The sequence below is a fragment of the Lissotriton helveticus genome, chromosome 5_1 (assembly GCF_964261635.1).
Source record: "Lissotriton helveticus chromosome 5_1, aLisHel1.1, whole genome shotgun sequence".
Lineage (NCBI taxonomy): Eukaryota > Metazoa > Chordata > Amphibia > Caudata > Salamandridae > Lissotriton > Lissotriton helveticus.
In genome coordinates this window covers 1,400,206,499-1,400,230,985 of record NC_136065.1, presented here as the reverse complement: position 1 = coordinate 1,400,230,985, position 24,487 = coordinate 1,400,206,499, and the positions used below count along the sequence as shown (strand labels likewise).

Here is a 24,487-nt window from a genome sequence, read left to right as displayed (position 1 = left end):
AGGAATCCGCGCTGTGATGGAAAGGATTCCGAGCCGACGCCATATCAGAGACAGTCAGACGCACGGCGCATCAAAGGCGCACGCCAGAAACCACCGGGGCTGATTGCGTGATTACAGGAAGGTGAATGGCGACGCCGGCGTTGCTCGTCAGATGGGGTAGGGACGGAACACAATACCTTGTTGAAAAATGTGGACGGAAGAGCACAACAAGTGGTCCGCGCGCGCCACAGCCACACACGTGGTTTCAATTATCATGCCCGTGTCTGGGCGCGATAATTGAAACCATGTGACGGCCTATTGGTGTCTATTACACGCACCAAGCGTGTAATAGACACCAAAAGGAAGTGGGAGGAGCAATGCGCCCGCCTCTGGCCAATTGCATGCAGTCTTTAATAAAAAGACTCACGCAAAGGCCAAATCACATAGCACAAAAGGAATCGCACACGCACGAGCGTGTGCGATTCCTAGATCACCCTCAATACCCCGTTTTTCACCTACTAAATGTCTCACGCTGCACGAAAACTGCTGCGCAGTGCACCGCTAGGCGTGAGACCTAAAATGACAAATCCAATGGAGGTCTTTGGTTTCCCGATTTCTAAACTTATCATTCTGCTTTTTCCCTAAAACAAGCTGCCCGTTGGCTCTCTTCGGAGCCCCCGTATTTCCTCCATTGTGGTTAAAAACAGAGAAATTTCTTATTACCTCATCCGATTTTCAGGAAATCCTCACTTTTACTTCCAATATTTCTTCTTTAAGTTCCCCTATCATATCTCATTCCCCAAAACTCTTAATTCCTCTCCTACCGACTTCGTATCCTTCAACTAACTCATAGAAACAACAACCCATTTGGCATAATAAATCATTGCGAATTAAAAAATGTTTTTATATACTGGAAAAATTGGCGTTCCAAGGGCTTGCATTGGATTTCCCAACTTCTTTTACAAAATAAACCCCTCTCGTTTACTGATCTCTCAACAAAGAGTCTGATTACTATGGCGATGGACCACGCCACCGGCAGGCTGACAGTGGCGGGTTTACCGCCATCATAAGGCCATTCCCCATCATAAGATAAGAATGGCGGGTGGTGTGCTGGCGGGCGGAAAGCCCGTCCACCACGGGTCTGACAGAGGCAATCATTACGATTGCCAGTCTGACCCAACCGCATCCCTAGAATGGTGGCGGTGCCTAGCAGACCCCGTCCGCCACATAAAGATGCTGCATCCCCGCCCGCCTTTCCATGGCAGTTCTCCCGCCATGGAAAGGTTGGCGGGGATTGAGTTTGGGGGCCCATTGTGCCCCCCCCCACCGCCAGTGCACTTTCGTTTTACACTTCATTTCCCTGCACCATGTGGCAGGCACTGTAGTGCAGGGAAAAGCAAAACCTGCATTTTTAACTTTGCAGTGGGTGCTGCAGCCAGCAGCACCCGCCGCAATTTAAAACTGCCTTTTGCGACAGCGGTGGGGACAGTGGCACTGTAATTTGAGGTGCGGGACCACTGCCATATAGGCAGGCGGTCCCAATCCCCGGGATGATGTTCGTCCGGCATCGTAATCAGCCTCAAAGTTTTTTCTACCAGTTTCCTTTAAACAGCAATATGTTCTTCTATGTCCCGCCCTTAACCAATACCTTCTTACTTTACCAAACACTTCAAACCTCCCTGCAAATTGCTTAAACCTTTCTCCAATATTAGATACTTCCCCCTCCGCTTCCACTAATCATAAATAAATCCCTACAATTATCCCCAGATAGACTCAAATCAAATATTGAATTGGCCTGGGAAAAAGACTTACTACAATGTTGAACAACTAGTATCTGGGATAAGTTGTGGTTTAGGCTTCACAAAACTTCATGAGCTGCTAATACCACACAAACCCTTTATTTAGTTTACCATCGGATGCTATTTTCTCCAGTGACCCTAGCATCTTTTACACCGGACATGTCCTCTACTTGTTGGCCTTGTTCCTGTCCTACTGCTGATTTAAATCACGTTATTTGAATGTCCCCCCCCTATCCACCAATTTTGGCAATTGGTCTGGTCCTAAATTAAGAAAATGTTCAAAGTTAAGCTTCCCTTTTCTATAATAAACATATTCCTAGGCACTCCGTCACCCCCTTGGCCTCAGTCAACATTGAGTTTTAAATTGTTAGACCTACTGCTAACCATTGATTTTCACTTAAAAACCTCAAATTTGAAACAAGCAGATAAAGTTACTTTGAGATCCTGGTGGAACGCTGTGTGTTTCCATCATAGACTAGGCACTGATAAGGTCTGCCCTATTTCTCTAGTGATTAAAAGAGATCTCTTATGGCTTCCATTAACCACAGTGTTATCCTTATCTGCCTCTTCTATTGTTAAAGTTATTACAGTATCAGATTATGTTCGGAAACCACTTTAATTTCACTCTTTGCCTCCTTTTTCTTAAACGATTAGAAAACACTTGTTCTTTTATATGTTTTACCATGCTATTTTAGTTTTACTTTTTGTTATCCTTACAGTGTTAAATCATTTATTATTCTTGCCTTTTATTCTTACACTATACATTAATTAGATAGTGTCTTGAGACCTCCCGGTGAGTTGTGCAAATTATAAGAATACCTGACATTGACATTCTCTAACCTCCCTCACTTTTTTGGTTTATAATGTGTAGATTACTCTTTGTATACAGCTTGATAGTCATATTTCACTTATATCTCGTTTTTCATACAACTCTTATGTTAAATAGGATTTGTTGTACTTATTACAATGCTGTTATTTTACTTAATAACTGAAACTTAAAAAATATATATATATAAATGAAAGTTGAAAATGTATATATAGTACATATTTATCATAACATATTTTAATACCCTATCTTATATTTAAAGTTAATTTCACAATATCTTTTTATAAAAGAGAACTGATGTAGTTCGATGAATTATATACACATCACCTTTAATAATATTTGCATAATAAAAACGTATTATGGGAGTTCATTTTTTAATTTAATTTATTATATTTCCATTAAAGGTTCATCTCAAAATGAACTTATTAGTGCTGTAACATTTCTTGTATTTTGTACTACATTTAAAATAAATATATAAAAAGAATTTATAAAAAATATCCAATAGCAAACAGTTTCAATATTTATTTTCAAGTTAAATAATTGTCCCTATACTTTATCATAGGGGGGAGACCCCGCAGTCGGGGTTGAGATGGGAACAATAAAATGTATTTAACTCAAAGTAAATACTATTTTTTTTTTATTTAATATTAATGTCAATTCACTTTATTTATTTTAAATGTGGACCAAAAACAAAAAATGCTGCAGCACTATTAAAGTCCTTTTTAAATACATCTTTCATTAATGTAATATATATTAAATAAAAATTATTAAATAAAAAAAATGTATTCTCACCCAAAAATGAATTTAATTAAGTTTTAATAAAACATATTGGTCTATTCATTTTTAAATTCAAAATAGGGTATTACAATATTTTATAATAACAAATGTGTGCTATTTTTATATTTATATTTTTTAAACATTAAATTATATTTATTGATATTGTTAAATGTTTTAAATAATTGAATATACAACATTATTTCCCATGAGGTTTTATTTTAATTCCCAACCTCCTTTATCTTCTATTGGAGGGTGTTGTAATACCAGTGGCTTGCCCTTGGTGGTGCTCGACTTAACACTGAGTTTTTAAAATATATATTTTTTTAGTAGTAACAGACACCTAGATTTTGAGAAACGCCAAAAGTGTAAATTATTTAAAAAGTGTAAATTACCTTTTTGAACCAGACCCTACATGTTAGTGTTCTAAATGTTGGAAATGTTCTTGAGAAGGGAGCATGGATGATCTTGTTATGACAAGCTGAAGAATTTGGGAAAAGACAGGTTAGTCCTTCGCCCTGCAAAGCTCAAAATGCAGAACCTTATTGGTGACCTGCTTTATTGCGTTTTCTTGACATATTAACCACTTGTGTGCACAGGACGGCTCCTGGCCGTCCTACGTCACACTGGGCGTGTGCTTAGGATGGTCAGGGGCTGTCCGAACGCCGCTGATTCCCCAGCGCTACGCGAATTTCCCACCTGCGCTGGAGAATTAATTAGTGGGCAGAGTTCGGACGCCCCTCGGCCGTCCTACACACACGCCCAGCATGATGTAAGGACGCAAGGGGTTACGCCCCCTAATTATATCCTGCATCGCAGCGAAAATTGCGCCGCAGGGAAGGGGTTAAATCAGTTCCCTATGGTTAACAGAACCACCTGTAAGCAAACATTTGGAAAGGCAGCCTTGCGTCAAGAACTTCTCCAAATACTGTCGGGCTCAATTACAAATTTGGCGGTGCAGGATCAGGACCGCCATGCTGCCCCCCTTACAAACACGTGAGCGCACAGCCCACCAGATTATGACTATGGCGTTCTCACGGCGGTGACTATAAAATAGGCACCGCAATGGGAACGTCAAAGGCAGAACCTGCATGGGATGGACTGGTGCAGTTCATGATGTGCAGGTACTGGGGTGCATACAACTCATGGTCCAGATGCAACAGGGGGCCCGGTAGGGCCTCCTTTGTTTCCTTTCTGCCACTGTTTTAATGAAGGCGGAACTGCCATGAAAATTGTGGTGGAGAGGAAATTCATAAGATGCTTGGCGGCCCTGCGACGGTCCCTTCAAGCGAGGTTGTGACAAGCATATTACGGCCGTAAGATTGCCACACCACTGCCAGAGATCTAGATCCCTGGCAGTTGCGGTGGTACAATGGCGGTCTGACCGTCAATTTGTAGACTGCCAGACTCATAATCAGGCCCTTACACCCAACACAAGAATCCAGTCGTAACCACGGAGATGTAAAATTTGAATTTGTAACTTCAGTGGTGTTATTTAATTTTTATTACCATTTCTGTAATGATTGAATCTATGGGCAGAAAGGCTTTTCTAATCACTACAAAGATTTAACAATTATACCTCCTGAAAGATTGCTGTGCAAAGCAGAAATGGCAGATTACTTATTACAGGGGCCCAGCCAAAAACACAATTAATTATTTTTATGTCTTGCCTACCAGACAACGCAAGCATTTGATTTCCAGATTTTCCCCTTGTATGCATCTTCCCTGCCGCTCTGTATTGCTCGCTCCTTCGAGTACTTCTCCCAAGTCTTGTGTTGCTCTATCTCTATCTCTCTCCTACCTCAAACCTGCTTCTTTTACTCCACCACACCGACTTCCTATTGCTTCCCCCCAACCGACCTCTATGCCTCTCCATCCCCACTTTTAAATAATATATATAATTCTTTAAGTAGGACTGGTAGCAAACCACTTCTGTGACTGACAAAAAAGTGATTTGTCTCTAGTGGCATACATTTTTTTATTTATTGATCCAATTGGATTTTGTAATTAAATAAAATGGCAGCCACGTCATTAGGTCTCGCCTAGCGTTGCAGCTCGAATGCGCTGCCATCGCTTTGCGAGGCATGCAGTATACACTATAGTGTGGAAGCTTTGTGGAAGCTCCGCCCACTCTCCGGCCCATCTTCACTGGCTTAGGTTCTAAATGCTGCCTTCTGATTGGTTTTAAGCTTGTTAATCCCTCTCCTTAACAGCCATGTCAGTCATTTGTGTCCTTTCAGGGCTACTGGCCCCTTCACAGCACAGACTACTTTCTTCCCGTGTCCCCCTCCCGCAGTCCAATGCCTTCTTGCCACCCCCCTTGTGCCTCGTCGCAGGTACGCATTGCTATTTGCAATGCAATAGGTCTCACGTAAATATGAGTTCTATTGTATTGCCAATGCTTGTTCGATGTGCGTTGCTATTCTCTTAAGTGGCTGAGTGAGTGCTGCTTCTACGTTGCCTGGAGGGCGGCTTCCTACAGACCACACCCTAGCCATAACCCTTTCCCCTCACGCCCCCTCAGAACAGAACGCTCTGTAATGAGGGGGCTTCTCTTCATTAGTAGCCCGTCGAGTGACATCTCTGTGTCTCCACTGCCGATGAGGAGGCTTTGGTGCAAGCACAAGGGGGGAGCAGGGCCGAGATGCACCATTGATGTATTCCTTTTGAAGTCTCTGCCATCCATGGTTTCCTCGACTCTCCTCTCCATGGAGGGCCCCCATGGGCAACGCCAGCACATTCTTCGAGGCCTCCTGGGCTACTGCTCTCCGGTTCCACCTGCAGGCCAAATGCCGAACAATGTACAGCAGCAGGTTCCCCCCGCAGCCGCAGGTTATATGTCACAGCATTTCCAGCCCTTTACCAGGATCAATTAAAATGTAATCAGTAGCATGGCAATTTGGGACTGATAGCTCTGTTTATAGCCTCCCGCGCCAAAGGCAACACAGACTCAAGAAGAGAAATTAGCCATTTAATTGAGGTTTTTCCATGCGTCTGAAAAGCGCCGCAATGAAATTGCTTTTCAACTTCAAGAATTAGAATTTGATGAATCATATTTCATTTTTGCATAAACGCACACTATCTTTTTTAATAATTGATTTAATAAAACGATACCGCATGTGACGGATTAAAGTCAGGTTACTGTATCGCTTAAAAAAACTCTGTGTGACTCAGACCGCACTCGCGGTTTTACAGGAGTGTGGCTTCGAGAAAAACTAGCTCCACCCTGCAAAATAAATACATAAATAAATGTGGGCTTTATGATAGCAAATATTTGAATTTTTGAGGTGCGGACAACGTGCGGACCCCCGGAGATTACCTTGGGGACTAGGAGAGGTGTCGAAGCTAGGGTGGACACCATGGAACTAGCTCCGCAGCAGTGATATCAGTGTGCATTCTAACTATTCGGTACTACTTACTCACACATGTCAGCAGGTTTCATGCATGCGAGATAGGGCGTGAGCCATTCGAATATACGTAGAGGCGTACGTGACCAGTGTTCTATGTAGCGTTTTTGATAGTACTGTATTCACACCATGGATTCTCAATAGCTCACAAAGGAGCTCAGATTCTCGCTTTGTGCTACAAAATACAAAAATTAATACAAATGTATTTATTGGGTGATGCAAAGCCCACTTTAGCGAGGCAGCGAGATGTTAATGGAGAAATTGGTTAGTGATAAGAAGCACAGAGTCAGAGGGACATTCTAATGGTTATCCCAAATATATGTTAAAGCTACACCGAACATGAAAAGGCAAATCGTATGAGCAGTGAGAAGATACAAGCATTTTCATAGCCAATAGGGCTAGCTTTTGGGGCCTTATAAGTATTCAGTTATGCAGCACACTATTCCTGTTGCAACAACATCAACTATTGCATGGCTAAACACTTATAAGGTCCCAAAGGTGAGACCTATTGGCTATACCAATGCTTGTTTTAAAAGGTTTTTAATAGGAGAGATTGATTGGTTTTGCCAGTGCATGGTTCACTTTGGGGATTTATACATGCATATAAATACACCTTAGAGATTTTTTGTATTCTTGTCCTGGGCCAACACTGGTTAGCAGTCCTTTAGGGTGTGTTAACTACGTGTTCTGAGGTGCTTTTGGGATGTACTTGGAACAGTACAGTTCCAGAACTAATAAATAAACGTTATGCAATTTCTGAGTTTGTTTTTCATTTCCTCCAACAAGGAACGAGGACCCCAGTTTTCAGGTCCCGGCATAGTGACTGTGTTAGCTGGTTTGGCAGCCTTGTGTAATAACAAACTTTGGCAAAGCCAAGAGGCCTGGGTTATTATACGTGTGTGTGCTCTTTGTTGCAATAACTGTTTGTGGTGGTATGAATATGAGGCAGGGGTGCTGTGAAAAGACCACTCACGGCTAAGAATTGGTGAGGAAGGGGGCAAGCAAATAAAGAGGACAGAGGGTTTTGCGTATGAATATTCAAAATGTTCCTATTATTTCGGTTTGATTTGCACATCAGCCTGTTGTGTTTGCTACAAAGATTGTGCATGTGTAGTTTGAGTGTCTACGTCTGTGGATGGTGAATGTCAGGGGTAGCTTTTGCTTAAAAAGTGCTGGGAAGAGAAATATATGAAGGATCAGGTGGAATAGGGGCATCACAGCACTGGCCGAGAGACAAAATCAAAACATTCTAATGAATACTTGTCTACTGGCTAAAACCGCAATTACCCAAACTAAATGGCCAACACAGCGAATGAAAGAAATGCATTTTGTTAGGAGTTCATCTCTAAAGCACTGTTTGTGTGTCATCTACTAATGAGATTAGGAAACAGAGTAACTGGAATTAGACAAAGCTAGCACATAAGGGATGAGTGAAGTGTTCGAGAGAGAGTGGTGAGCACTCAAGAGACTGAGTTAGAGCAAGATAGTGAGGTGGAGTTTGAGTGATAGTGTGTGCGCACACAATCTACCTTTTGGCTGTGTTCGCTTTGAAGAAATAACATATGCAAACATCCATCTACCCATGCATGCATATATACATATATATACCTGCACAACAGCGCAATGTTCTGTTCCTGTGAGGATTTCCAGTTGCTTTTATTTGGGGTTGATTAGTTGTGGGATTTCATACATCGACCACTTCTGCTATTTTGTGGTTTGCTTGCTTGTGATAAGTCTGTCGGTGGAGGTACATAGGTGGTTTGCTTAGTTTTGAAATTTAGTGATGCTGGATAGAGTTTGCCACTAAGTAGGTTTATGACGTAAGATATTTGCCATTGCATGTTGTTAGTGACGTTCTTCAAAGTTTGTATTATAATGTGTTACAGGTGACATCATGATAGATATATATATATGGGCACACACCCTGGCACTTTTTAGGGGCATGCATGCTTAATTTTCTGAAAGTAAAGAATGATGAGCATGTTCCCGAATGTAACATTACAAATAACAGCAATGTGCTGTTTATCACTTTTGCGTTTACAGCCTCACTAGTAGCTCTACACAACTGAACCCCCCGAATATATTTTCATACCGCTGTGAAGTTGACAGTATACTTCTTAAAAAAATCAATATAACATGCGAGAATTTTTTTTTCAGTCTAATGACAGAATGAAACAGTGAAGCTCTTCTCTCATAGGGACTTCAAATATGACCCTTTCACTTTACTGGGTTTACCAGAGCTGGGGTTGCCTGTGTTAACAAGAACAAGCCTGCAAGTGGTGTGCACGCTTAAAATACAACCAAAAATGGCTAAATAATTTTTGAGAAAAGCAACGTAAATAGTGTATGTGGTAATGCTAGTATTTAAACAAGGAGGCACGTCTGGCGAGTGGTGTGCGATGTGCGCGCGCAGCAAAGGTGCCCGCGAGCGATGCTGGCGAGTGGTGTGCGATGTGCGCGCCGTGTAAGGTTGCCCGCCAGCGATGCGCTTAATAAGCCATGACGAGAGAGAAAAGCCAGATGACACCTGTGCGCGTAACCGTGCACGTAACCACATACTTTAGGCCACACAAGCACGAGTGTGTGGTCAGCTTTTTGAAGCCCCCTTACTAAAAGTCTCGCCAGAGCAGCGCATGCACGCTGCCTAAGGCGATACCTAAAAAGGAGAAAGAAAGAAAAAACAAGCATTGACAATGTCACCATCTGTTGTCACAATAAACATACATTTCAGAGTAGAAAAGGTTTTTTGACATGTGTGTGGCGTAGTAAAACATAACTACAAATGAGAAGAGGTTCAACAAGAACGACAGAAAAAGAAAAAATGAAAGTAGTACCTCAATTATAGCGCGATCAGCGGAAGGACAGTAATCAAATAGAAACAATCACTATTTGGTCGGTACTCCAGCCAAAATAAGATGATATAAAGCTAGCATGCGAAGACCATACAGAAGGTAGCAAATAGGACTGGCAATTAAGCCAATGTATAGCAAACAATGGTCGGGATCCAAGTCTCTTGAAAGCGAGAGCTCATGTAATGCAACCATTGTCGCAGGCAAGACCCAAAAGCAACACATAAAAGCAAAAAAGGAAAAGTGCCTACTGGCATGAGAAAAGTTACAACAAATCTGAATTGGAAAATAATACTAAAAGTTCTTTGGTTTTGACTTTAGCTTAGAAAAATGTCCCAGTGAAGAGTGTAGCTATCAATGATTCAGCAGTTTCAGTGTCACCAAGCACAGGGATGTGTGGGTCCACTGAACTCCAAACATAACTATTTTTTACTATCTTAGAGGGCGTGGTGGTCCATTTACCTTGCTTGCATTACCACCTTGTCCTTCTTCCTCATCCGAGTCCTTTATATGAACGTCAACTCATGTTTGAAGGCAGGAACATGTAAGCTCTATTTTTTTTTTATTTTAAACTTTTCACCTTCCTCCAAGGGGGGAGTACCTGAAGGCCACCCTTCCAAAAACACTTCCTGTAGTTAAAGGCAAGAACGCACTCGATTCCCAACACTCAATTTGTAGGAATGGGACGAGGAAGAGTAGGACTTAGAGTAATGAAGGTTACCAGTGGAACTTTTGCTCCATCACTTGTCCTCATGTGTTTTTGGTCACATCATGCTCATGCTGGAGTACCTGGATGTAAGTCAATTTCAAAGCATCTCTGACTTCCTCTTCTGTAATGTCAGCATCTCATTTTAATCCATATTTTTTTACCAACAAAACCATTAACAACTAGTTAATTTTTTTTTACTCATCAAAGCTAATAAACAACCAGTAAAATTGGCTCCAAATGGAGAGGCTGATCTCCGCCTGAATCCTAATATGGACACCGCTACCATATTGGACATGTTTTCCGACCGGTCAACAAGTCGACCGGCGGAAAAGCGGCGGACGGTCTTTCTGTCCGGCGCAGACCCCTGCCATCGTAATACGGCGGGGGAGAAATGGGTTGCGGGCAGAGGTAAATGTTGGGCGGATCGCCACCGCCATGCTACTAGGCCCCTCAAGGGTCTCATTTAGATCTTGGCGGGATTCCCATCATACCTCCCTAGCGGCGGTTACAAGTATTCCGTCAAGCTAACAAAGTCCTGTGCACCGTATTTAGTTGTGGGTTGGCTGAACCGCCATCCGTATCAACAGACTGCTTAGCGCTGTGTACGCAGCGTATCGCCATCAACAAGTTGGACTCCTCTACTGGGTCACAGTTCTCCATTGCGGTCAGGTTTTTTGTCCAAGTCTATTTAGATTTCCCTGTTGTGCTGGCGTTGTCCTAGTGGCAGATTCCCGATGGAGTGAGTGGAGACTGGCAAGTACTACTGATTAATGTGTCAATACATATGTATGTTGTGTTTGCCTCTAAAATATATGTAGGTAAGGATAAGTTACTTACCTGTAATCCTAGTTCTCTTCCAGGGGTATCCTCATCAAAGTCATAAGGACTGAATATTCCCACCCATGTGCGGGGACCCCGGAAATAATAAAAAATTATATATGGAAACCATATATGTACAGATCTACATATATTTATACAAACGTATATAATTTTTCCTCATATCAATGCAGCCCCCAATGGAGGCTAAACAATGTAGTTGCATATATAAAACACTTGCATTTGCCAATATATAAAAGACACATGAGGGTAATTGGCACTTAAACTCTGTCTTTTAATGAGTAAAACACTCATAACAGGCAAAAATTGCACATAGAAGACATTGTTAGCCTACAGGCTGCTTTGCAAACCAATAGCATGGAAAATGAAAGCATTTTCAAGAAAAACTGGCACCGTGCCTTTAAGGCAGCTAAGACCCCTAGCTTCCCATCATGCCTCAGGGGTGACAGTTGGGTCATTTGTTCTTTAACACTTCAGAAACAGAAACAAACTCATTTGTCTGGGGAGGTGGGTGGGTTCCTTATGACTTTGATGAGGATACCCCTGGGAGAGAACTAGGATTACAAGTAAGTAACTTATCCTTCTCTTCCAGGGGATCCTCATCAATAGTCATAAGCACTGAATAGAATAGCAAGCCCATTAACCACCTGCAGACAAATGAGAACACAGAGTGATTCAAACCACAACAACCGAAAAAAATCAGCTGTTGAACAGATTTCTCAAGGAGGCTAGTCCTTCTTGAGTGTCCGCTCTGGTATCTGAGTCAAGACAGTGGTGTCTTGTAAACGTGTGTACTGATCTCCAAGTAGCTGCTTTGCATATCTCGGAGAGCGGTACATTATTGAGGAAAGCGGTTGTAGCTGCCTTTCCTCACTAGGAATGAGCTTTCGGAGCGGACAAAAGTGGTTTCCCTGCTAACTGATAGGCTAGTTTAATGCATGAAACTATCCATCTGGAGATGGACCTTTTTGTTGCTGGGAAACCTGTTCTAACCAAACCATAATTAATGAAGAGGTGATTAGACTTTCTTATAGACCTTGACCTCTCAAGATAGAACTTCAAAACCCTTTTAAGGTCTAGTGAATGAAGGGCCCTCTCCACTGGAAAAAAGGTTGGGAGTGATATTGCTTTTTTTACATGAAAATCCAACACTACCTTTGGGAGGAAGGACGGATCAGCTCTGAGCACCACCCTATTGAAATGGAAAACCAGATAGGGCTCTTTGGAATAGAGGGCCTGAATCTCGCTCACCCTACACGCTGCGGTGATAGCCACCAAGAAGACGACCTCCCACGTGAGGTGTTGCAAGGTCATTTTGTGGATAGGTTCAAAAGGTGGACCCATCAGTAAGGACAGCACCAAATTCAGTTCCCAAGGAGGTGAAGGGGACCACACTGGAGGATATACCTTCTTAAGGCCCTGAAGGAAATCCTTCACCACTTGTAACTGAAAAAAAGAGGGTTGAGAAGGCGAACGCCTATAAGCCGTAATGGCCGCTAGGTGCACTTTAATAGAGGACTATTTCAGACCTGCTCTGGCTAGGTGAAGTAGCCTTGAGACCCTACGGGTGAGTAGTGCGCTCTACAAATGACCTGATTGATTGATTGATTGATTGATATAGTAAAACTACCTCCTCCTGCCCTTTGGTGGGACTATAATTATTTTGCACACACCACATGTATAAGCGTTTCCATTTACAAGCATAGGAGTGCCTGGTGGAAGGTCTCCTTGCCTCTTTCAGATAGACCTAGATTGCCATACTGGAGGACCTCAGGGGCCATGCCTCCAAGTTCAGTGAAGGAAGGTTGGGATGATGGATCCTCCCGTTCATCTTGGACAGCAGGTCCGGTCTGCACGGCAGCCTCCTGTGTGGCTTCAGTGACATATGTAGAAGGTCCGGGTACCACCACTGTCTCGGCCACTCCGGAGCAATCAGGATCATTGTGGTTTTCGAGTGTGACAGTTTGGTCACCACTTTCGGGATGAGAGGCAGTGGTGGAAAGGCGTACACAAATGCCCCGGACCAGTCGATCAAAAGGGCATTCCCCCTCGATCCTGGTCGGTAGTATCTTGAGGCGAAGTCTTGGCATTTTTTGTTTTAGTCATCTGCAAACAGGTCAATGCCTGGATGACCCCAAACTTGGAAAATTACGTCGAGCACTTTGACGCAGAAGACCCAATCTTGCTGCTCTGCGAAGTGGTGACTGAGAGCGTCCGCTTGGGAATTCGGCTCCCCCGGCAGATGAACCGCTGTGATGGATAGCTTCCTCCTCAGCAGCCAATTCCACAGGGACTGCGCTTCCAATGACAGAGTCCTCGAACGAGTTCCCCCCTGCTTGTTCAGGTAGTACATCGTGGTGGTATTGTCCGTTTGTACTAGAATGGAACTTGCCTGAATCGAAGGTAGGAAGGCCTTGAGAGCCAGATGAACCGCCCTGGGCTCTAACATGTTGATATGGTACAATTGCTCCTTCGAGGACCATAGGCCTTGTGTCTGAAGAGAACCCATGTAGGCTCCCCATCCTTTTAGAGATGCGTCCGTGATCAGAGTCTGAGACGGAGGAGATTGATGGAACGGAACTCCTACCTCCAGGTTGTCTCTGTTCATCCACCATGGAATTGAAGCCTTGACACCCATTGATAAGCAGATCTGGTCTTCCCAGCGAGAAAACCTCTGGTCCCACTTGTCCTCCAGATCCTGCTGAAGAGGATGCATTTTCTACCTGGCATTGGGTACCAGGAAAATGCAGGATGCCATTGATCCAAGTGCTGATGCTATCTGTCGCACCGTCAACCAGTTGCTTTTTAGAATTTTTAAGCACTTTTGGATGAGGGATGACTGTCTCTCCTCCGAAGGAAACACTCTTCCTTGTTCGGAATCTACTAGTGCTCCCAAATAGAGAATTTTCTGAGTGGGTTGTTGCGTTGACTTCTGATAGTTTACATGCAGGCCCAGCTTTTGACAGAGCCGTAGACACTACTGGAAATTGTCTCTGAGTCTCTGAGGGGTTGGACCCTTGATCAGCCAATCGTCCAGATAAGGATAGACGAAGATGCCCCTGCGCCTCAGAGCAGCTGTTACCACAGCCATACACTTGGTGAACACCCGGGGAGCTGATTTTGCCGATGATGAGGACTTATCGGAATATGAAAGTAGGCATCCTGCAGTTCCATCCAACACATCCAATCTCCTTTGCGAAGGTGAGGATATATTTGGTGGAGAGCCAGCATGCGAAACTTTTCTCGCTTGATGTTCTTGTTGAGTGCTCTTAGATCCAAAATGGGTCTGTACTCCGCCTTTTGACCTTTTTTCTTCACCAGAAAATATCTGGAGTACACTCCTCGACTCGGAACCTTCTCTATAGCTGATTTTTGGAGAAGGATGCCCACTTCCCTCTGCAGTTTGTTGATCTGGTAATTTGATGTTGCTACCGAAGGGATTGAGGTAGGACGACGTCTGAAACGTAGAGAGTACCCATTTTGAATCGTGGTCAGCACCCATTGGTCTTTTGTGATGCCTAACCACTCTTGTACATGATGCGCCACACTTCCTCCTACTGGAGCGGTGCACAGCGCTGGAGGAAGCAGAGACTCATTTGTTTGCTGGGGGCTTGGTAGAGGTGATGGACTGACGGTTCCCTCCTCTTCCCCTGTTAGATCGTCGATTTTGAAATTGCGATCTCGTCGTTGACCTTGTTGGCTTTAGTTCTTTTGCCAATGAGGGGTTTGAACCCTCTGTTGGAATGATCGGCGGTCAGTGTTGCGGTAGCGACAACGGAACTCTTTCTTTTTTCCCAATCCTACCGCCTTCAGGGTATCCAGTTCGATCTTCAACCGCGCCATTTCCTCATCGGTGTGAGGTCCAAACAGCGAAGATCCGGAAAATGGCAAATTGACAATTCTGGATTGTGCCTCTGGCTTCAGAGCTGTTAAGCGAAGCCACGAAGATCTCCTGGCACAAATTTCGTGGGCGTATGAATGCGCTGAGAGTGTCGCCCCATCAGCCGCTGCACTTATTACTTGGTTCACCACCAAGCTGCCCTCTTGCAGGACTTCCTCAAAGTCTTTACGGTCCTCCTTGGGTAGTTTCTCAGAGACCGTTGCAGCGAATCCCATAGTGCTCTATCATATCTTCTCAATAGAGCTGACGCACTGGAGACTTTGAGCATAGATGAGGAGGTACCCATACTTTCCTACCCCAAGAGTCCTGTGTCTTGCTCTCCTTGTCCGGAGAGACTGTGGACGAGGAGACCACCGAATGAGTTTTTCTAGCCGCAGCTACAATCACGGTCCGGTTTTGGATCTGATTTTAGGAACTCTGGATCATCCACCGACGGGCGATATTTCTTAAGAATTCTTGCTGGTGGAGTTTTGAGGGTGGCTGGCAAGAGAAAAACCTCCATTACTGGTTTCAGCAGTCTCGGCACCAGAGGCAGTAATGGCCGAGAGGAGGCTCTCTGATTCAGCATTTCAAAAATTACTTAAGAGGTACTCTCCTGAACAGGCATGGGGATGTTAAGTTTGGAAGCCCCCTAGCCAAAATGTCCTGGAACATGCTTACGTCATCCACCAGAGATATTCTTGACGGTGGGCTATCTGTAAGAGTGGGCGAATAGTCTCTCTTTGAGGAAAATGTTGAGGAGGTAGAAGGAGTAGGAGACCTGTGCCGCTTCTGCTACGAGATCTTGATCTTTCCCTAGGTGTTGGTACATGGGAGTGAGATCTTGACCTCCCTCTAGACGCTGGAGCGAGTACGTGCTCTTCCTATTGGAGGTGTCCGATCTACCTCTAGCGCCAGACGAGCTAGTGGAGATCTGTGAGTCGAGCTTGGCTCTCTTCTAGACTCTGTCATACCTGTAGGCACAGCCCAATGGTGTAGGGGTTGCAACCATTTCGAAGAAAGATGTACCGATGTGTGCCTCTGCGCCCTACTCGGGGAACGTGTAGGATACTTACCCACTTCCTGGCGAGCTTTCGCAGCATGATGGGAATCCGACTGCGAACTGTGGCTGCTTGAAGAGATAACCACCTCTGCAGTACTGGAAATGGACCGGTGAGAGCCTGCTCTCGACGTCGATGCAGGAGACAGAGAGGCTTGCTGGGGCGGACACCGACGGAGACCTCTGTCTCAACGTCGTTCGTGAAGTGGATCTTTGCTACAACGCCAATCTGGAGTGCGTGTGCCCCGGTGTTGAACATCTGGACGGAGATCTATGTCTCGATGTCAATCCCTATCTTCTATCCCCCGAGGGAGTATTGTGCCTCAACGTCGACTGGTGTGCCAACAGAGTTGTTATCGTCAACGGAGACCCCTGCTTCGACGTCGACCTTGCTCTTTTCGACGGAGGACTGACCCTCGACGTCGATTGATGCCTCGACGGCGACACCTGCCTGGATATGGATCTGGGTCTCTTCGACTTAGGGCTACGTCTTGACGCAGAATGTCTACGCTTCAACGGAGGGCTGCGCCTCGACGTCGAACTTCGGTCCTTTGGCGGGGGGCTGCACCTCCACGTCGAGCTTCGTTCCTTCGACGGAGGGCTGCACCTCGATATCGACAATGGACCTGATGGAGACTGATGTCTCGACGTTGAGTGTCTTGCTGGCGTCGAAGGAGGCCCCTGCCTCGAAGTCGACGATAAAATGTCCGACGATCTCTGTCTCGACGGCGATCTGTGCTGAGACCTCGACGGAGACTTTGGTCTCGACTTCAAAGTAGATGAGATCGGTCTCGGCGGCGATGACCTCGATGATGATGACAAAGTCGACGGCGGAGGATCTTCTCTTGACGCCGGACGCTGTTCCAATGCCGACAAGGACTTGGCATTGGATGATGAGCAGCGCTCCTGCGCTCGGTCCCTCGACGACGATCCCGCCACCGTAGCCTTCGAAGCCTTCGAGCCAGACGCCGAAGGTGAACATAACGGGACCTTGCTCCTCGACGTCGAACGCGCCCTTTTCTTCTACTTCACAGGAGACCTACAGGAGACCTACCTCTTTCTGAGAGGCCATAAATCCTGATTCTCTCCCGGTCTTTGAGATACACACTTCATGTGTGTCTGTCTTGGCCTTCTTGCCACAGTCAGGGCAAGGATCGAATAAAGAAGGCATTTTGACAGAAAAAAATTTGTTTCTGTCACAAAAAATGGGTTATCCAGCACTCAAATGCCAAAAGACGTCAAGTGAAGCAAAGAAAACCCAGAAGAAAAAGAGAATTTTTGACTAAAAAGCCCAAAAAGTAGAGAGCTGTAAATCGAGGGTCCTGACAGAAGGAGCCGGAAAGAACAACTGCCCCAACTGTCACCCCTGAGGCATGATGGGAAGCTAGAGGTCATGGCAGCCTTAAAGGCACGGTGCCAGTTTTTGTTGAAAATGCTTTCATTTTCCATGCTATTGGTTTGCAATGCAGACTGTAGGCTAACAATGTCTTCTATGTGCAATTTTTGCCCGTTATTTGTGTTTTACTCATTAAAAGACAGAGAGACAGAGTTTAAGTGATAATTACCCTCATGTGTCTTTTATATATTGGCAAATGCAAGTGTTTTATATATGCAACTACATTGTTTAGCCTCCATTGGGGGCTGCATTGATATGGGAAAAACCGATATATGTATATATGTGTGTGTAGAGCTGTACGTATATGGTTTCCATATATAATTTTTTTATTATTTCCGAGGTCCCTGCACATGGGTGGGAATATTCAGTGCTTATGACCATTGATGAGGGTCCCCTGGAAGAGAATGTGTTATGCCCCCTTTTTAGGTCTTGCCTAGCATTGCAGCGCGAATGCGCTGCCATCGCTTTGCGAGGCATGCAGTATATACTGTAGCATGGAAGCTTTGTGGCAGCTCTGCCCACTCTCTTCCCATAGGCTTTTGTCTTAAATGCTGCCTTCTGATTGGTTTGAGGCTTGTTCATTCGTCATTTGTATCCTTCCATGGCTACCAGCCCCTTTACATCCAACAGTATTTTTCTTCCCCTGTCTTCCCCCCCTCTCCTCCCGCAGTCCATGACTTCTCAGACCCGCACTTCCGATTCGAATGCAATACGTCTCGCATAAATGCGAGTCCTATTGCATTTTCAGTGCTTGCTTATAAAGTCCTTTCTGTGATGTACGAGGCGGATTGGATATCCCAGCATGCCTCTGTTCGCACTTGCGTCTCGCTGGTTTTTTAAACAGCTTGCTTTTTATTTTGTTAGAGTGCTTTTTTTTAATGCAGATTTATATAGAGCAGGTCACGCTGCTGTGGGCTGCTGTGACAGCATCGGCTGTGCGACGGAGAACTGCATTAGAAAAATACCTTTTTGATGAAATGTTTAACAATGCAGGTAGCTGAGGCGCGGAGTTTATTTTCAGCTGGGGATCTCTAGTTAGCCGAGGTAGGTACCTTTGTCCAAGTAGGGACCTTGCTTCTAGTTAGGGTAAGGGGATACACACTTTAGATAGCCCCAGCTCACCCCTTGGTAGCTTGGCACGAGCGGACAGTCTTATCCCCAAAGCACAAATAGACAATAATTTGTTTTTCAAATCTTGTATTTTCAGTGATATGATAACCGAAGGCTCTGATTTTATCTTAAAAACAGAGCTTTGGACTATACCATTCCCCACTGAAAGGCAATATTTCCCTACATGTGTTCCCATACCTGGTGTGTCACGCAGTTTGGTGCTTACTTTCCCTCCATTTTAGTTCTTACTTTCCCTCCATATTATACAATAGTAGATGTTTCAGCACCCAGGCTAATATGCTGTATTGCTCAATACATATAAGGTCACAAAGGCGAGACCTACGCATTGCAAATGCTTCTTTTTGTAGGTGCACACATGCATACATACATTATTACACCTCTTTAATTGTTGCCCAGTGCAGTACAGCATTTACATCAAATTATATTTGCCTATGGTGTACATCATCAGGAAACAGCACTGGCAAAGCCAATAGGTCCAACTGATGAGACCTTTTGGTTTTACCATTGCTTGTTTCAATTAAGTTTCCTGCTCCATATTTGTTTAAAGAATGCTCGAGGACCCTCTAAGTGTGATTACACCAAAAAGACCCCTAATAAATTGGCACATTCTCTGCCCGTTTATCATGTTACTGTGGCTCAAAGAGAAGGTTTGTACTCAGTAAACACTGCTTTCGATTTCTTGTTTAGGGTTGGATAGGGTGTCAATTGCTGCAGCATTATTTATTAATAACATTAAGAAATGTTGATTGTATAGCATGCACAATCTTTTTTTTGTGTAATGAATGACCTAGGTGTATAGATTATGTTTCATTTTAACACTTGTATTTAACGTATTAATAATTTATTGAAAAATAAACATTTAATTCAAATGGTTCTAATTTCTTTTATTTAAGCTGATGATGTCTGAATAAAGGTAAATAATCAAATAACTCATTTTTCCAAAAAGAGGTTACTTTCTTTTGTACCAGGAATCAGAATCGTGTTTTGATAAAGCCAAACCAAAGTTAGCATTAACCGTGAGGATTATAATGCACTTAAGAGTATATGGTATGGCTATATCATAGAACAGCTATAGGACATGGTTACGAAAGCTGCAGACAGGCTCAGCTCATGCTAGAGCACCATCTCACATAAAACCAAGCACTCTGCCTCCAGGATTGTTAAGGCCTGCAATAGGAGTGACTTACAGGTATATATGTGTCTATATAAAAGGGTAGATATAGGTATACTATATCTAAGCAAGGGGTGATTACACAACCTTGCCCAAGCTGAGTGATCAGCCTGTGGTGTCAATTTGGATGGCCAGCCACGGGTGGCATAATACATGCTGCAGCCCCTGGTAGGCCTTGGATGCACCTATGCCCTGGGTACCTATGGTACACTGTACAGGGGCTCAAAGGGTGACCCAATACCCAATTAGATATGTACCTAAAGTACATGGTATGAATTTAGAGAGAGAACAGCTGGGCTGTGGGTCTGATTATCAGGCCCACAGCCACACTAAAGTCGAAAAACCAGTTAATCACAGCAAAAAGTGGGGGTGACCATAGGAAGCACACTCTACTTTCCTACAGTCTCATACCTGTGATTGTCTAGCCTACTCCTCTCCCACCCACTGCCTTGCTGTGTATGTTGATTTCATGCATGTAGGACCCACTAGTTATTTATATGCCAGGTCTTTACTTATAATATTTTGTCACTGCCAATCTCAACCTCAGAACTGCTGCGGTGAATCAACTTGTATTTTGTCTTAACTATGTTAAGCTTTCCATCGTTTTTCGCAGTCAAAAGCAAATGAAATAATGCCAATTAATTAAGGAGAAAGATAGCCATTATGTAGATCCAGAGGGCATTCTTTTAAGGAATTAGTTTGCCTGGTAAACCAGGGCAACATAAAAATATAAAAATGTTTTTAAAAAAAGACGTAAAACAAATCTCAAATCCTTTAAAGGCAACAAGTGTTACAAAGTCAATTAGCAATGGATACTATCTACTCATAGATGTTTTAGAATCATACAAATTTCCATCTTACCAGTACAAGATAAACATAAAATACATGCATATCTTGAATTTCTCCACACCTAGATGCAGATAGGCAATAAATATAAGACAACCGACTCAGTGATTATCCTTACCGCTGAATACATCTGATGGACTTCCAGCACAGGTTCGGTTTCATCTTCATTTCGGGGTGTCATTAGATTTAGCATGTGTTTCCTGTACTTGCTCATGATAAGTTCCAAAGCATACTGGTGCTCCTCTAGAGACAGCCACAATTCTGTTTAAAAATTAAAATATTCTTGCTTTTAGTTAGAGGATAAAGTCAGCATTTGTAACCATGTGCAAAATGTGATGAGGATTTGATTTCAAGTAGTGATCTGTATAAAACTGATATAATAATGTCATGCACCACGCAGTTCCATCCAGGGGAAAAAAAGTTAAAAGGGGAAGGGGACAAAAAAATATATGTGCTTTCCCATTTTTTTAGGTATTTGCATTTTCAAAAGGTGCCAAGTAGTCTTGAAAGAGTTGTTGTCTATATAGCTCACATTTTAATTTTTTGATAACTGCAACTGACTGTGCAAGGAGATCAGACATTTTTTATGCCATCTTGAAAAATCGCAATTTTATACAAAATCTCAATATTCACGCTGTGAAAAAAATGCAAAAATTCCACAGCCAATGAAGGGAGGCACTTTGAGTAATCACTGATCCTATGGAAGTGCGTAGAGGTGTGAAAAATTGAGGATAAAAAAAAAAGTGTGCTACAGTCAAGTTTTTGTAAAAATTGGGTTCACAAGACAGCCACTTTACAGATATAAATAAGCATTGGCATAGCCAATAGGTCTCGCCTTTGGGACCTTATAAGTGTTTGGCCATGCAACGGTTGATGTTGTTGCACCAAGGATATTGTGCTACATAACTAAATACTTCTAAGGTCCCAAAAGCGAGACCTATTGGCTAACAGGCGCTTCACACAGCTGCTTGCATTTATTGCAACGCTTCGCAACCCACATATTTGTGGGTTTCCCCATCACATATTTGCCCTTTCACACTTACAGGTTTCCTGCCTGTGCCTGTTGAAATGGCGAGGTCTCCCAAGTGATGTTAAAAGATTGGATGAAAAAAACTGAATTATTATGGGATTCAGAGTATGAAAATGGATTCCCAGTATGAAAATGGATGAACTAAGTTCTGAGGTGATAAAAAAAAAAAAGAGGGGGATTTGCACCCACTATGCAGTGCGTCAGATAACTACGCAGACGACACTCAGTTGCTATTTAGTATTGAGAATTCTACTGTGGCTCAGGCCCATGTGCTAGAGGTCCTCAGGTACACAGTCAGTTGGATGACTGCCAACCTATTGAAAATCAATCCCGAAAAGACGTAGGATTTGGTGGTGTCCACTGGTACATCACCTTGGGGTGATCTGTACTGGCCGCAAGAACTTGGTCCTACTCCAACACCAGCAGCAAATGTTAAAAGTCTTGGCATAAAAATTGACCGGGAACTGTCAATGTCTGCCCAGATTTCTACGGTGGTTGGAACCTGCATTGGCCTAATTAGGCAGCTGCGTAGGCTGGTTCCTCTTCTCTCCCAGTCTATGCTTCGCATGGTGGTCTCAGCCACAATTATATCACGATTGGACTATGGTAACGTCCTCTACTTAGGCCTGCCAAATAATCTGATCAATAGATTGCAGGTTGTCATGAACGACGCGGCGTGTTTAATTTTCAAGCTTCCCAGAAGAACTCATGCCTCCCCCTTATTGCTCAGGCTTCACTGGCTTCCCGTGAAGCAGAGGGTGGAGTTCAAGAGTTTGTGTATAGCACATAAAGCAATATATGGACAAGCACCTGTCTACATAAAGGATCGTTTGATGCTTTATAACCCTAAACGAACGCTCAGATCTTCTGATGCTCAGTTGCTGGCCTGCCCTCGTTTTAAAATGACAACAAAGGGCGGAAGATCCTTTTCCATACAGATTCCACAGTTGTGGAACAAGCGGCCAGACCTGCTTCGTAGAGAGGCCAATCTTCTACAGTTTAGAAAGCAGCTGAAAACAATTTTGTTTAGGGAAGCTCTTGGCTCCATTTAACTATATGTTATTTTATTTTCCCTTCTGGTTGTAGAATTGTTGTGTTTTCCTTGGTCTAAGCGTCTTGAGACCTGTGGGTGAGTTGGCGCTATACAAACTAAAGTAACATAACATAACATGACAGATGGGGCACGAAATGAGTGGGCTAAGGTACACTTAAGTATGAGCTGTGAAGTGGGATGGATTACAGCAATCTGACTGCACGCATTACTGTGATGACATAATTAAGGTTTCAAGAACGAATAAGGGAAGGAGTGCATCCTGTAACCATGGTTTTCTACCCTTCCAACCTGTCACTCCGTGTCCCCTCCGCTTTTCGGAGCACGGGGCAGCTTTTATCCAGGTGAAGTTCCAGGTAATCCTTTCCAAAGGAGCCATTCTTCTGGCCACTCCCCACCCTTTGGGTTTCCTATGCAACCTCTTCCTGGTAGAGAAGAGAGACGGGGGCCAACAAGCCCTGAGATCAATCTCTGGGAATTCGACGAATGACTGGTCTTCCGCTATTTCAAGATGGAGGGCATCCATATCCTTCGCAATCACCTTCAACCAAATGACTGACTTGTAAGACTGGATCTCAAGGATGCTTACCGGACGGTTCCAATCTTCACACCACATTGACGGTTCTTACAGTTTCTATGATGTAGACAGTGTAGGAGAGTGGGGTCTGCAATCCTATGGTCACCCCAGATTTTTGCTTTTTGCTTCACTGGTTTACGACATTCCCTGGCTGTGGGCCTGCTAATCAGACCCACAGCCTAGCTGTTCTCTCTCTAAATTGACATCCATGTACTTTAGGTGCATTTACCAATTGGTACTGGGCCACCTTATCAGTCCCTGTACAGTGTACCTTAGGTACCCAGGGCATAGGTGTACCCAGGGCCTACCAGGGGCTGACGCATGTATTATGCCACCCCTGGCTGGCCATCTAAACAGACACAACTGGCTGGTAAGACAGCTGGGGCAAGGTGGTGTAATCACCCTTTGCTGTAGATATAGTTACCTATATCTAACCCCAAAATGGACACATATATTCCTATCAGTCACTCCTATGGCAGGCCTTATCAATCCTGAATTTTTAGAAAACAAGGGAAACCCAGCGGGTAGCCAAGAACCATGGGTATTTAACTGTGTTATAGAAACAAAGGTTCCTAGCTTATTCAGATGATTCACAATACAATATAGCACACAATGGACTACTATACGGTAATTTTCTTTGCCCAGCCGGGCAAGAAATTTATTTTCCAATCAAAATAATTTCAACGATATTTTTCAAACAGATAGTATGGCACAAGCCTGTGCCGTACTTAGAAGAGGAGAAGATAGAGAAGAAAGTGAAAGGGGTGTCTTCAGGCAAGGAAAAAGAGCAAAACAGGGCACTGAAGTTAGGAAAGGAATAGTTACAGTGTCGCCTGGAGTGAAACAAACAATATCAAATTATGCAATGTTACATGTATGTACACTCATGGGTGTCGACGTTTCGATGCCTTCGCTCAATTAGTTAAAATGGGATCATCATCAGGACTTAAGGAATTAAAGTTGCCTGAATATAATAAAGCCTGTTGAGAAGATGAGAAAACAAGCACAAAGAAAAAATCTTTAGAGAAATTTAGGAGACTGATCAACACATGCCTTAAAATTCCATTCTGTATCTGAAATCACAGTTTGTGACATGTGCCGGGTGACAGTGCCATTTGTGAAGTACATATTCTCGCTTGTATTAACATTTAAACACTGTTATTCG

General features: G+C 43.7%; 1 protein-coding gene across 1 annotated transcript in view; it reads right to left on the bottom strand.

Annotated features, from left to right (window-relative positions):
• The window catches only part of SIKE1 (suppressor of IKBKE 1), a 166,630-nt gene that overhangs the window by 62,824 nt on the left and 79,319 nt on the right, over positions 1 to 24,487 (bottom strand). Inside the window, exon 4 of the mRNA XM_078644370.1 lies at positions 20,783 to 20,925. Within this exon, the coding sequence (XP_078500496.1) occupies positions 20,783 to 20,925 (143 nt within the window). The remainder of the gene's footprint in view (positions 1 to 20,782; positions 20,926 to 24,487) is intronic.